The sequence below is a fragment of the Barbus barbus genome (genome assembly GCF_936440315.1).
Source record: "Barbus barbus genome assembly, chromosome: 4".
Classification (NCBI taxonomy): Eukaryota; Metazoa; Chordata; class Actinopteri; order Cypriniformes; family Cyprinidae; genus Barbus; species Barbus barbus.
The window spans coordinates 9,542,294-9,558,132 of NC_136732.1; the positions used below are offsets into that span (position 1 = coordinate 9,542,294).

At 39.8% G+C, this 15,839-nt stretch overlaps 1 protein-coding gene across 5 annotated transcripts in view; it reads right to left on the reverse strand.

Annotated features, from left to right (window-relative positions):
• The window catches only part of LOC306868855 (NACHT, LRR and PYD domains-containing protein 12-like), a 140,156-nt gene continuing 124,317 nt past the window's right edge, over positions 1-15,839 (reverse strand). For 4 of the 5 annotated variants that reach the window (XM_079415268.1, XM_079415269.1, XM_079415270.1 and 1 more), the window contains 3 exons: positions 7,942-8,103; positions 1,066-1,112; positions 1-971 (listed from right to left, as the gene is read on the reverse strand). In XM_079415268.1, coding sequence (XP_079271394.1) covers positions 427-971; positions 1,066-1,112; positions 7,942-8,103 — 754 coding nt within the window. In that variant the 3' untranslated portion in view covers positions 1-426. Of the gene's footprint in view, positions 972-1,065; positions 1,113-7,941; positions 8,104-11,168; positions 11,800-15,839 lie in introns of those variants that run through there. The other variant, XM_079415271.1, reaches the window with a different exon arrangement.

The window sequence follows — 15,839 nt, forward strand, 5'->3', positions numbered from 1 at the left end:
ATCTGACCAGATGTTTTATTGATATCATATACAGATTTAAAGTGTACAGTTTAACCGGAGACTGACTTTAAGGTGTTTCTGGAGGAGAGGATGAAGTCACGTGTTGTTAATCCCACAGCTCGGATTCAGAGAACAAACATGGCGGCGCCCATCACCCGCTACAGATCAACTAACACGGTCATTAGAAACAGAGTTAAACTAACAAATACATTTACTTATACAGAATATCAGATATTTCATAATATAGCGAGTACGTTTGTGAATATTAATAATCAAAAAAGGAAATAAAAGCGATCCATGTGTCATACAGCGCTATTCACGTGACGAGCATGACGCGTCTCCATGGAAACAAACTAAACATTCTAAAATAACGGTCGCCTGAAAAACGTCACGCAGGCTCCGCTACAATATTTTAAAGTCACGTGTTTAATGTTTAATGTGACACAGAGACACTGAAGAGTTATAATGATAAAGTCTAAATCCAGCGTGTAGAGGTTGAGTGAATGTGTGTGTGAATGTGTGTAAGTGTGTGAGTGTGTGTTTGTCAGAGATGCTGTAGAAGGACAGAGAGCCGCCCGACTCGTCCAGAAACACTGCTATTCTCTTACAGGAGACACCAGCAGCTGCTGAGATATCAGTTTCCTTCTTATTGTGTAGAGCAGTGAATCCCTGATCAGAGCAGAACAGACTCCAGGACTGATCATTCCATCCAAACCTACAGTCACTCCCTCCTTTCCTCTTGATTCCTTTATAAGACACTGATATATGAACATCTCCTCCGCTCCACTCAGTCTCCCAGTAACAGCGTCCAGTCAGTCTCTCTGAACACAGAACCTGAGGATCATCATCAAATCTGTCGGGATGATCAGGATATGACTGTCTCTCTTCCACTCTCGTCACCTTCCTGTTCTCCTCAGACAGAACGAGTCGAGCGTTTGCTGTGTTTGGATCCAGAGTGAGATCACAGCCATCTGAACACAACACACACACATTACACACTAAACTACTAACAACTAAACTCTGTGTGTGTGTGTCTGTCTGTGTCTGTGTGTCTGTGTGACTTACATTTGTGGAGTCCTGTTGTGATCATAAACTCTCCTCCATGATCCACACTAGAAAACACACGTGATATTTCACTATAAGTCGTCACTGTTTCATATTGTGTTTAATGCAAATACAGGATGAGAAGAAAAGAAAAGTCTCTTCAAACTCCAACTGTCAAAATTCAAACTTAAACTCCCAGAATCCTTTGAGACTCGATCAAGCTTCCCTTCTGTTTATAACTCATTCAAACTCATTTAAGATTCCACTCTAATATTTATAATCTATGTAATAGCATGCTAATCATGCTAGAAACATGCTAATAACGTGCTAATCATGCCAGCAACATGCTAATCATGCTAGAAACTTGCTAGCACATGAAACATGGCTTTTAATAGGGCTGTGCTCCTTGCTGATATCGAAATGGATGCTTCTGTATTGATACAGCAGCAAATGCCATGACGCAGGTTTGAAAAAGAAACACAGAACAGAAAAGACCATTTTAAGTTTAAATGTTAAAGACATTTTTGCACCTCTTAATTACTCTGGAATTATATTATTATTAGTGGGTGCTTTTTTGAAGCACTCACTATTGTTATTGCTCATACTTATTTTCTTCTTCTTCTTCTTTATTCCGCCGTTATTTTGGCGCGCTACTCCTCCCGCAGCTTTTGTCACAGACCCATGAATGAGGCATCAAATCGTGCGGATTAATCGGGAATGGTGTGCTATGACTTTTATAAGCGATCGGGGGTACGGTGTTCACCCCAGGGGCGAAAAAGCGGCCCAAAAATCGTATTGACTTAACATTACGACAAACTTTGACGAATCATAGCTCAGAGCGAGGATTTCGCAGAAACTTGTGGTTTGCCACATTTGAAGAGGCTGGCAGGCTCTGTAAGAACATACCTCACAATGGGGTAAAAGTTGCACCCCTGGGGCACAAGAGCCCCCCAAAGTTGCCCCATTGACTTACTATGGAGCAGGACGGCCCATGAAATGCATGCGTTTAACCTACTATGGTAAATTGCATAGGGATATTGTATTGAAAATAGCTCTGGATCACAGTGTCATAGAGACAAGGGGGCGGGCTCATTTTACTCAGATGACCAATCAATCTCTCAGGATCATTGTGAAGCTATCAAGCCACGCCCTAGCAACCATTTAGAGCACCTTAGCAACAAGTTCCATAGACATCCATTGAAAGAGATCAAAGGGATATCTCCGGACTGAATTGTCATAGAAACATGAGGGTGGTCTCATTTGACTCGGGGCAGCAAACAGCCAATCATGAATCACCTCAACACTTCCTAGCCCCTCCCTAGCAACCATTGTCGAGCACCTTAGCAACCAAAATCCAAAGAGGGATATCTTCCATTCTGAATGTCACAGAGGCATGGGAGTTGGTTTATATCATTCATAGTGACAAGAAGCCTTTGCAGTTTCATCATTGGCAGCTGCCAAGCAACTCCATAGCAACCAAACAGAGTACCCTAGCAACCAAAATCCAAAGAGGGATATCTTCCATTCTGAATGTCACAGAGGCATGGGAGTTGGTTTATATCATTCATAGTGACAAGAAGCCTTTGCAGTTTCATCATTGGCAGCTGCCAAGCAACTCCATAGCAACCAAACAGAGTACCCTAGCAACTAAAATCCAAAGAGGGATATCTTCCATTCTGAATGTCACAGAGGCATGAGAGTTGGATTATATCATTCATACTGACAAGAAGCCTTTGGAGTTTCACGATTGGCAGCTGCCAAGCCACTCCCTAGCAACCAAACAGAGTACCCTAGCAACCGAGTGGCGAGTTTTGCCACGCCAAGCACCCACTCACATTTTCTTCAGGAAATATACATTCTAGTTATTGTTGTTGTTGTTGTTATTGACACTGTAAAAAATATCCGTGTATTAACAGTTGTATGACCGTACATTTTACCAGAAATTGTCCGTAGTCCGTGATTCACATGTGTTTTTCCGTCTATTTACATTTTCGCTTTGCATTATGGGATCTTGATCTCCGCTCCGACTACTTGTGGCCGTTACAGCACGTTTTATTCACCTGTTTGAGCGGTAAGTCTATTTATGAAACATTATCACTGCAATTTAACAATTTGACTGTTTAAATGAGATATTGTCTTTGTTGGTCATGTGAAATACTATACGGAGTTCCCGTAAATATTCGTTAATGTAGTGAACTAGTGTTCACAAGGCCACTTAGTTTGGGAGATTACAGGACTGATGATTTTTTCCATAAGTTTACAAACTGAGAAGCTTTCTGTGAGTGATTCTTTTTTTGCAAAGTTATTTATGCCAACAGCCCCAATGTTTGTGGCAGTTGGTGAGTGTCTGTGAATTTACAGTTTTATTGTCAGTATTTATTTATTTTTTATCTAACGTTAGGCGGGAACCTCGAACGTGAACCTCCCCCTCTGTGTCTCTCTTCAAGCTGCAAGCTCCACGTTGAGTTGAAAAGGTAACGTAAATATTCAAATGGCAATTTAAAATGAATGTTTTCTTGCTTTAATGTGTATACAATAACCGTTTAAGTTCGTAACTATAGTCTAGTGACGTTAGTTTGATCGAGTCGAGACGGCTGTGTTAATGGTGTCGTTTGAGTCATGTAAAGGCTCTTTTTAAATATAATTTGTCGTTTGTGTTCTTGTTTGTATAACGTACTGAATTTTGTCATTTGACTGAGGAACAACACTAATCTAACGTTCACGTTCGTAATGACGCTAAACAGCTGTAAGCAGGTCTGTCATTTGTGTGCGTGGCCGTGTAACGTAACGCTGTTAGGGAAGGAGACAAAACGAGGCTGTAAAAAAACTATTTATTTAAGCAGTTTAGCTTAAAGTTGTGCTTTACATTTTTTTCTATGTGCTGAACATCATGTACCCCAAGGGAGCAGCCCTGACTCTGGAGTTTTTCCAAAGGTATATTTTGACAATGTTCCTTGTCCAGTTTAAAGTATACTTCATTTTGCAATGCAAAGTGGCATTATAATTTTTTGTTTTGTTTTTGTCTTTGACACAGGAGCCTGTTGGGTATAAATCCAGAACATAGGTCTAAAGCAGAAAAAAGGGCACAAAACAATACAGTATTCCACCAAAACTGCTTCGATTCCTGTCAGACCTGAGTGACTTTCAGAATCCTTGGAAGATTTAAAGGTCATTACAACACTCCCTTTTGATTTTCACACTTTCTCTCTCTCTGATCATCTTTCCCCCCATCTCTGTCTTTCCACAATATAAATCTATCTTTTATAATATAAATTATGTCAGAACAGTAATTGATTAATTTATGACAAGAGTGTGCATAAAACAAGAATATACTGGCTGCTAAATGTCACTGTTCTGCCAGCAGAACTTGTTTACTTTAATATTTTGCAATAGAATGAGCATATTTCCAAAAAAACGGGAGTGTTCCTTTAACTAAATGACCTTTAGGAATCACTATTGAAACACAGCATCTGAAAGTCTCCCAGAAAACTTTATTACACACAACTTGGTTAGACTTGAGGCTCTGACTTTCTAGTATTTTTTTTGCTGAAACATTTTTTTTTTTAAATTTGAATTAAAAGAAAAATATAATATTAATGTACATTTTCATAACAATAAATTTGAACTTGAATAACTTTTCTTTAAACAAACTTTTGTTTTAAGTGATTTCATATAATCTGTAAAATTTCTTCTTTCATTAATTACAGCCATTTAATATATTGTTTTTGTCTTACAGCCAAAGAAGCAGCATCTGGAGAGGACCGAACCAATACAACATGACTGCTGTAGAGAGGCATCCCGTAGTGTTTCATTACAGCACTGGTGCTTTCATACAGTAGTGATCGCATTCTGCATTGACAGTGTTCTTTTTCTTATGACAATATACCTTCAGGATTACACATTAGACAAACAACACACCCATGAGCAGGACCCTGACCTTTCTACGTCAATATGACAGTTGCCATTCTCTCTGAATGCCTTTTAAAAGGTACCTTTTTGTGTATTTTCAATTTATACAAGGATTTAAACAAGGCTTCACTCAACATAACCCTCTGTTAGGCTCTGTTATGTCTTAGTTCTGTGTCTAAAATGTACAATAATTTTGTACTTAAGAAACCTCATGTTGATCTGCACTCTATTCCTGAACTGTATTTTGTTTTTGCTTGACCCATGAAATTGGTCATTTTCAAGTTTATGTTCATATCCCAACTGTTAAGGATGTTATGAAGTTTCGTTATTTTTTTTTCTTTCATCTAAAACAATGAAATTTATTTGAGACATCCTATTGCACGTTAATAAAAAACACTGTTTTTCTCACAGAGTATTTTGTTTGTTTTTTAAAAGGTCACTGTAGGTACACAGTTAACTACAAATAAATGTAATTGTTTGCTGTTGGTATAATATTGAACAATTTTGTTTTAGAAATGTTTAGTTTTTTTAATTGATGTAATGAGATGCCAGTATATATGTTATTTTATGGATTTAGTTAATATTTGCAGTTTTTATACTGTACGTGTGCAATACCCTATTTAACAATGAATACCTTATTAAATAATAGTAAATGTCCTGTTTTTTATTGTAGGTATACCATTAAAACATTTTTTTATATATATATAGATGCACCATTAAAAAACAGAAAAAGTCCTGTTTTTTTATTGTGGGCAAACTGTCAATTAACGGAAAATGTTTGTTTTTTAATTACGGTACAAAGTCCGGGTAATGAGCTGCCAGTACTTTTTCCATTTTTTTACGGAATTTTTTTTTACAGTGGAGTTTACAGGGTACCTCTTAATTTCTCTGGAATGATATTATTATTATTGTTGTTGTTGTTGTTATTGAGTTTACAGGGTATGGCGGTTTTGCTGTTGTAAACACTACTGTTGTTGTTGTTGTAGAAAAAATATTCCTGTCTTATTTAAAATACAATTCTATTCTAATCCTGTTCTGAATTTATTCATTTTTGAATGATAATGATTATAAAAACAGGATTGATAAGTATAAGTCTGTTTTACCAGTGTTGTGATAAATACTGTAATAATAATAGTTATTATTATATAACTCAAGCACCCACCGCACCCCCTCTGCACGTGCCTGGAGACTTACATGGTTTCTAGAGAGCAAAAGGTTTTGTAAAAAAAAGGGAAGACTTAATTTCAGTAGTTTGCTTATAGACCCTTTTAGGGATTACGTTACAGCGCTAGCTGGAGGCAAAACAAAGGGAAAACTGGAGGCGGCCAACAGTGTTGCCAGATTGGGCGGGTGTTATTTTAATATGTTCGAGCTCAAAGTATCACAGTAAAATATGTGTAGTGCAGTCATCAACTAATATTTCCTTAACACAGCCCTTATTGGTTCAGTTTAACAGAGGCTTGTCAATCAATTTACCATCTTTTATGTTGGTGAGATGTGATGACTCGTGAGTAACGGGGTTTTGGCGCTATAAAGGGCAAGATTTAAACGTGCAGCTATATATTCATTCATTCATTTTATTTAAGTGATTGCGATGGCAAAGTGGCCTAAATATTAGTTACACGATAAAGAGTCCAAGAGTGACTCAAATCTCACAACATGTATTACACGTGGTGAGAGATGAATAGAAGACTTCTAAATGTAATTGTAACTGAAATAAGAGAACAGTTGAATGATTTAATAAAAATACACAATGCTGTTCTGCATCAGAACATCTTTTAAACTGTCCAGACTCTACTTTGGTATACTTGGCATATTGACAGCTGCTGGACTTGAACAGTTTTGACTGTGCAAAGTTCTGCATTATGTTCTCAAATGTGTACTTCGTGAAATACGTGCTGTAGTTCTGCCTGAAGATAAACCACAAGACAAAGGTAAGCGCATTATTGTTGTTAATTGTTATTATTATTTTATTTTTGATGTCTGATTATCATACAGTATGTATCAATAGAATAACATTTCTGGCTGTCGTGCATGGGTGTGTACATGAACTTACAGAATGTTTTTTTTTATAGTACAATTACCTCTTACATGTCAAAAGATCAAGGGAATTTTGGTTTATCAGTTCATGACCACTTTAAATGTTCCAAGAGTAAAACTGCATTCTTTTTTTTTTGCTCCCTCATTATGGAATAAGATGCGTATTGTAAAAAAAAATATTATGGACTAATCTAAAGGAAACATGTACTTGTTTTAATTTTTTGATCTGTCACTACATGACTGCAGGCCAAAATTTAGTTCGTCTTTTGTGTTTGTAATTTATTTATTTTATTAATGTGATTTTTGTGCTGCCATTTTGGCCAGGACTCCCTAGAAGAAGAGATTTTACATCTCAATGGGACTATCCTGCTAAAATAAAGGATAAATAAATAAAAATAAAATATATATTTACCACTGATGATTTTGATAACATTTCCACTAGCAACGGTGCTACTAGTTCATTTCATACAAGAAGTATGTAAACACATTGACCATCAGATAATTGTTTGTTTATTGGTGGTGGACGAGGAGACACCACCCCTCACAATGTAGAGCGCTTTGAGTGCTTAGAAAAAGCAGAAAAGCGCTATATAAATGTAATGAATTATTATTATTATTATTATTTTGTTTGTATCATATCTGTTTGGTACAAACATATCTAAAATTAATCTGCTCTTATTACAGACCTACAAATGTGAACAAATGTATAGACAAATATGTTTAAATGTTTAAATTAAGTGATGAAGACTTCAGTCAAATCAGTAGCCTAATAAATGATTGTAATTTTTCATGGAGCAAGTGAAATTAAATAATTATCTAAGTCTGAAGCATAGAATTGTAGTATTATTATTGTTCATCGTGATAAATCATGATAAAAATCATAAGACTGAAACTAAAAACCTTTGTCACATACAGAGCTGACAGAATGATTGTTACTGCTTAACTTACTTGAGTTTGTCCAGATGTTTGAGTGTTTCAGAGAGCAGCTTCACTCCTGATTCTCCTGGGTGATTGTAGCTCAGATCCAGCTCTCTCAGGTGTGAGGGGTTTGAACTCAGAGCTGAAGCCAGAGCAGCACAACCTTCTTCTGTCACCAAACACTGAGATAATCTACAACAGAATGTGTTCATGTTAGTGAGATCCATTTTTAGAAACGTACTGTATAAATACAGCGGCGGGTTATTGTGACATGATTGTGAATATGATTACAGCATTACATTTTCCCCCTTTGCATCATTACATTGCACCCCCTTTGTTTTTCCTGGATAAGAAAGAATATGGTCGTGCTACAGGGCAGGGGCGAACTTAACATTTAACCATTGAATCAGGGGGCGAAACACAATACTGGCGAAACATATTTCTGGAGTGGTGATGGCGAATCCACTGTGAGACACCAATGTGTCCCTGAGCAAGACACTTAACCCCTAGTTGCTCCAGAGGCGTGCGACCTCTGACATATATAGCAATTGTAAGTCGCTTTGGATAAAAGCGTCAGCTAAATTAATAAAAATGTAAAAATGTAAATATTTGCAGCGTTGAGCAATGTAGCAGACATATCTGTTGATTTCTTGAACGCAATAACCAGAAGTGTTTAAGTTAGAATGCACTGGTCACTCAAAATGCTGAGTTTTTTCAAGTGCTGAGTTCTGCAAGCTCGGGAATCTTCTCATTATAACAAAGTGTAGATACGATGTAATTAAGAGAGCAATTGTGCAGTGTAGAGAACTTATTAACGGAACGTTGTGAGATCACAATGAACTGAAGTGAGTGGCAGCTTTTAGTGATTATATGAGGGAGCACTCTTTAAGCGCATTCTAGGCTGTATAATACTCTGTCTCAGAACAGAGATATTCACCTCAGTAAAGAAAGTATTGTGTTTCAAGTCAGTGAATGAGTGAGCAGGATGATTTTCACATCATTTTGAAATAAATATTCTAGCCTACAAGTCTGATTACTCAAAATTCTTATTCAGAACTATTCAGTATGGGTTTTATGGCCTGATTTCATATACATTTATTTCCCAAAACGTACTAACCACGCATAATCTTTGTTTTTGTTTGTCTAAAAAATGCAAACATGTACATCCATCTTGCTCCCATATTAGTGTAGCACAGTTACTGATGTTTTTTACAGCGTTTAAACAGAATCTATGGTTATTTACATTTAGAGTAAATAGCATCTGTCGCCAAGAAAAAAAATGTTACTTTCACTTGGTGTAAACAGCATCTATTGCTATTTACACTAAATGCAAATAACTAATGCCTTTGAAATAAATCCACATCAGAAAGTTGTGCGTCTGTGAGTAACCGAGTACTGCTTGGGTTCTGATTGAACCTGTGTTTTGAATGAATTCGGCTGAGCAAAAGATTTGAATACATTCATAAAATCACTTGCTTCATTCCTTAATGAATAAATCCTTTTGAATGAATCAAATTGAATTTGAACGATTCCATGACTCATTCATTAAGACAGTGATTTGCTGCCACCTACTGGTGTTATTAGTTTAATTTCTAAAGCAATTTATTTCCCCACCATCATTTCATATTTCAATGTTTAAAAATGTATATTTAAAACGGTAATCTCAATATTTTCAATGCATTTATAATTGCTTTAGCCTACCTATTTTTATTTAGAAGTGGTTAGCATTAAAGCAAGACACCAAAGTTTATGCCCCTCACCTAAAGTATTCAAAAGTATTTAGACTGTTACTGAACTTGAGTAATATTTTAAAATACGGTAAAAAAGCAAGTATTTTGTAATCTGAAGTGAAATACATTTAAAAGTAAACTTCCCAACCCTATTTCACTTTAATGTGTTCTCCTATGCACAATGCTTAGTCACTGTATCCTGTCAGCAACTACATAGAGTAGAGCATTTGCTGCTGCTGTATAGACAAAACTGTGTAATCACTGCTGTTTATATGCTTAGTAATCTTAGTACCTCTTGCACTGAACTGTCCTTTCCTTCGTTTTTATAGTAGCTAATTGAGGAATTAATAAAGCAGACTACACAATAATGCACTGTGGTATGGCGTAAAATAACGTTTACTGATCTAAGATATAGAGTTTCAGAAGAATGCATGTTGCATACTGCACCTTACAAAGTTTCTCTCATCTGACACAACCATTTCAGGTCTTAAAGTCTCTACTCATAAACTGATAAATTAAATAAAGTGTGTTTGATTAGGGAAACTCACAAAATGGGAGGGTTTGGGGGTATAGGGATTCCCTAAAGGTAGCTGAAAGAGCCTATAAACTCCAGTTTTCAGTGGAGAATAGGGCTGCAATAATTGCCGATTATTTCACTGATTAAATCCATTCAGCTGATCTCCAGGTCTGGCGGTAGCACTTTTATCTTATTTTAGCACAGATTAGACGGATTAGACCATTAGCACACAGATTAGACCATTAGCATCTTGCTCAAAAATGAGGGAGGTCATGGTGGATCAGGAGACACGGGAGGCCATGGTGGATCAGGAGACACGGGAGACCATGGTGGATCAGGAGACACGGGAGGCCACAGCCTTATTCTTTCAGGCCGCCAGAGGGGTTCTGCGGCCTTGGCCCTTGGCCTGGCCACACAGGCCGTGACCCTATAGACCCCCCCCCCCAAATTTTCTTGGGGAAGTTCCCCTCTGGGAGCGGGCTCTGATGGGCGCTCTGGAGGAGCGGGCTCTGGGGAACACTCTGGAGGAGAGGGTACTTGAGGGCGCTCTGGAGGAGCGGGCTCTGGGGGACGCTCTGGATGAGCGGGGGGGGCGCTCTTGCAGCGCAGATACTTGAGGGCGCTCATGCAGCGCGGACATTTGAGGGCGCTCGGGAGGCGCGGAGCTGGACGGGACCAGCGGAGACGCAGGAGAGCTGGACGAAACCAGCGGAGACGCAGGAGAGCTGGACGGGACCAGCGGAGACGCAGGAGAGCTGGTCGGGACCAGCGGCGACGCAGGAGGGCGCTCTTGCAGCGTGGACTCTCGGCGGTGCTCTGACAGCGCGAATTCTCGGGGGTGCTCTGGAAGTTCGACTTCTCGGGGGTACTCTGAGAGCGCGGATCCGTACGGGACCAGCGGGGACGCAGGAGAGCTGGACGGGACCAGCGGAGACGCAAGAGAGCTGGACGGGACCAGCGGAGACGAAGGAGAGCTGGTCGGGACCAGCGGAGACGCAGGAGAGCTGGTAGGGACCTGCGGAGACGCAGGAGGGCGCTCTTGCAGCGCGGACTCTCGGCGGCGCTCTGACAGCGCAAATTCTCGGGGGTGCTCTGGAAGTGCGACTTCTCGTGGGTACTCTGGGAGAGCGGATCCGTACAGGACCAGCAGGGACGCAGGAGAGCTGGGCGGAACCAGCGGAGACGCAGGAGGGTACTTGCGAGGAGCAGGCACTGGAGGGCACTTGCGAGGAGCAGGCACTGGAGGGCACTGGCGAGGAGCAGGCACTAGAAGGCACTGGCGAGGAGCAGGCACTGGAGAGAGTATGGGAGCTGAGAACTCCGGGGGCAGAGCCTCATCCAATAGCCCCCCGTTCTGTGTCGGCGGAACTATCTTCGCCGCGGGCGGAACCATCATCGCCTCGGACGGCAGCACAATCATCGCCGTGGACGGCGGAACCATCTTCGCCGCAGGCAGAATCATCATCGCCTTGTACAGCGGCACAATCATCGCCGTGGACGGCGGAACCATCTTTGTCACGGGCGGCAGCAGACTGATGATCCCTGGGCCATCTTTGCGAGGAACCAAAATCAGCCGCCTCCTCATCTTCAGTATGGTCAAGTCTTCTGTTACGGTTTACGCTCCTCGAATGAATGCAGGAACTAGAGGGTGAGTCGAAAACAGGTCTTTTAATAAAACAAGAGTTTCAGAATACATGAAATCAATCCTCAAACAACGTAAACATAACTTTAAGACTTGACAAAGACATAAGGAGAACTGAGGACTTTTAAAGGGATCGAGACAAAGGAACAAACAAGATAATTAATTAAACACAGGTGATGAGAATGATAGACACTTAACTAATGACAGGAAAAACCAAATATGGGCAAAAGGGAAACTAGACAGAAACCAAACCGTGACAATGATATATGCCAATAAAAATGAATATAATATAAATATAATAGTATATAGTATATGAATATAGTAAACATATTAGAATAATTAAAATTGAAATTGCCAAGCTTTGAAACATGCTACCTGTTTCTGATGCAGAAAAGCTAGTTCATGCATTCATGACCTCTAGACTGGACTATTGTAATGCACTGCTAGGTGGTTGTCCTGCATCTTCAATAAACAAGCTACAGATCCAAAATGCAGCGGCTAGAGTTCTTACCAGGTCAAGAAAATATGATCATATTACCCCAATTTTACAGTCTCTGCACTGGCTACCTATTCAGTTCCGTATCATTTACAAAATATTATTACTTGCCTATAAGGCCCTAAATGGTTTAGCTCCTGCGTACCAGAGGTGGGTAGAGTACCCAAAAACTGTACTCAAGTAAAAGTACTTCTAGAAATATTTACTCAAGTAAAAGTAAAATTAATAGTCTTTCTAGTTACTTGAGTAAGAGTAAAAAAGTATCGGATAAAAAAAACTACTCAAGTAGTTAGTTACTAGTTACTTTGGATCATATAGGTACTGAATATAGTCTATTTTTATTTAGATATATAGATTACATTTATGTAATGTGTATACACACACACACACACACACACTGCCGTTCAATATATATATATATATATATATATATATATATATTTTTTTTTTTTTTTTTTTTTTTTTTTTTAATGTAATTTATTTCAGTGATGCAAATCAGAATTTTCATCAGCCTTTACCCCAGTCTTCACATAATCCTTCAGAAATCATGTTGATTTATTATCAGTGCTGCTCTTTTTAGCTTTCTATTCATCAAAGAATACTGAACAAAATGTCACAGGTTCCAAAAAATATTAAGCAGCAAAACTGTTTCCAACACTGGTAATAAATCGATATATTATAATGATTTCTGAAGGATCACATGACTCCGAAAACTGGAGTAACAGCTGATGAAAATTCAGATTTGCATCACTGAATTAAATTATATTTTAAAGTAAATTAATTATGTATTATCCTATAACCTCTGACACTGAAACCTCTGAAAACGCCTCACATGACTGCTCTGGACATAACGAAACAAATGCATATTGACGGATCTTCTGTTCTGCAAAATGTAAACAAATGTAGCCTATATTTTTGCAAGCGTAAATATTGTAAAATTATGAATATTAATTGTGTCTAGAACAGGCCGCGCGCCGCTGCGCAGAGCTAACGCGGGTTCCGCGGGTGTTCATTTCATACTCTGTGACAGCTTATTTAATGTATAAATTATACATTGTATTTAATGTAAGGTACATGTACAACAAACTGGTAATGTCATAGTGGTATCTTGGCCTATACCTGTGGAACAGTAGACAGCACACGCGGTGTTCATCTAATAAAAGATCTTCATATAGCTCTAGCAAACAAGCCTTTGCAGATTTGCTTTCAACTGACTGTAGATCCAAAGCCACGTCTTCAGCGCTCTTGATGTTCTTAAACTCTCTGTTATCTGAGTGAGAACCGCTTCAGAGACTCAGCGCGTGCGGCAGGGAACTGAACGAATCATTCAAACTGATTCGCGAACCGATTCACTGGTTTGCCAACTGGTTTGATAAAGCCTTTAAACAGAATGGACTCAAAAGAATGAATCATTCGCGAATGGGCATCGTTCATTGCCCAGAGAAAAGTAGACGGCGCGTTTGGAATAAACTGAAGCATTTTTAACTTGTATTGCATTAAGATAACGAGAGGAGAGTCGCCCACAGTAACGAAGTAAAGGTACTGTTTTTTCTCTGAAAATATACTTGAGTAAGAGTAAAAGTACCCATTTTAAAATATACTCTAAAAGTATAATAAAAGCAAAACTCTGGACTTTTGGTAGTACCTAGGATAGCAAAGTCCACTAAAGGAGGTAGAGCTTTTTCACATTTGGCTCCCAAACTCTGGAATAGCCTTCCTGATAACGTTCGGGGTTCAGACACACTCTCTCTGTTTAAATCTAGATTAAAGACACATCTCTTTAGCCAAGCATTCACATAATGCCTCTTATAATCTTGCACTGCAGTTATATCTGATCAAATGTACATTATTATTATTCTTTAGCTTGGGCTGAACAAATCATTTTTGCTTAGATGGAACAGCAGCTACGCTAATTATGTCTCTATTTGTTTCTCTGTTTCTGATTAACATCCCGTGGTAACTAGGAATGACAGATGCTTCAGTCTGGATCCAACCCTTAAATGATCTGAGATGACCGAACACCTGAGAAAGATGATGCCAACCCCTCAGAGGACTTCAGAGGATGCCAACGCTCAGACAACATACAGAATTACCAAATTTGGCCAGAAGTCAAACATATTAAGGTTCTGCAATATAACTATATTGTGGAAACTTAAATTCCTGTAGAGCTGCTTTGGAATGATTTGTATCGTAAAAAGCGCTATACAAATAAACTTGAATTGAATTGAATTGTGCTCAGTGACCCATTTTGTGTTTATTATTATGTTTGTTTTGGATTGTTGACCTGGTGGAAGATCCAAACACGGCCCATTGTAAGATTTCTAACAGAGGCAGTCAGGTTTTGATTTTTTATCTGTTGGTATTTGATAGAATCCATGATGCCATGCATCTGAACAAGAAGTTCAGAACCTCTGGCAGAAAAACAGGCCGACAACATTAAAGATCCAGCAGTATATTTAACCGTGGACATGGGGTTCTTTTTATCCCTGTTTGTTATAAACTCATTTGGTGGGTTTTCTGCCAAAAAGCTCTTTTTCAGTTTCATCTGACCATAGAAGCCATCTGACCACCAAAGCTACCACCATCATTCCAGTCCCGAAGAAGTCATCTCCATCCTGTTTCAATGACTACCGTCCAATAGCACTCACTCCTATTCTCATCAAGTGCTTTGAACGGCTAGTCATGCACCACATCAAGTCTGTCCTCCCCCCCTCACTTGACCCCTTCCAGTTTGCATATAGGTCCAACCGCTCGACCGATGATGCCATCGCCACTGCCCTCCACCCAGCGCTCACACATCTGGACAAAAAAGACTCATATGTCAGGATGCTGTTCGTAGACTTCAGTTCAGCATTCAACACAATCATCCCTCAACAGCTCACACACAAACTGGTCCAGCTGGGGCTCAACACCTCTCTGTGCAACTGGCTGTTGGACTTCCTGACCGGGAGACCTCAAGCAGTACGGGTTGGCAGTAACACATCCAGCACCATCACACTGAACACCGGGGCCCCCCAAGGATGTGTGCTGAGCCCCCCCCCCCCCCCCCCCCCCCCCCCCCTCTTCACTCTGCTGACCCACGACTGCACACCGTCACACAACTCTAACCTGATCATTAAGTTTGCGGATGACACAACTGTGGTGGGTCTCATCAGCAACAGAGATGAGACAAACTACAGGAGCGAGGTGAGCCGCCTGGCCGGGTGGTGCAGTGACAACAATCTCTCTCTGAATGTGGAGAAGACGAAGGAGATTGTTGTTGACTTCAGGAGAGTACACACTCAGCATGCCCCTCTGACCATCAACGGTGCGACTGTGGAGAGAGTGAGCAGCACCAAGTTCCTGGGTGTGCCATCACAGAGGACCTCTCCTGGACTAACAACACTGTAGCACTGGCCAAGAAAGCATAGCAGCGTCTCTACTTCCTCCGCAAACTCAGAAGAGCCAGAGCCCCGACCCCCATCATGTGCACCTTCTACAGAGGCACCATCGAGAGCATCCTAACCAGCTGCATCACTGTGTGGTATGGCGCTTGCAACGCAT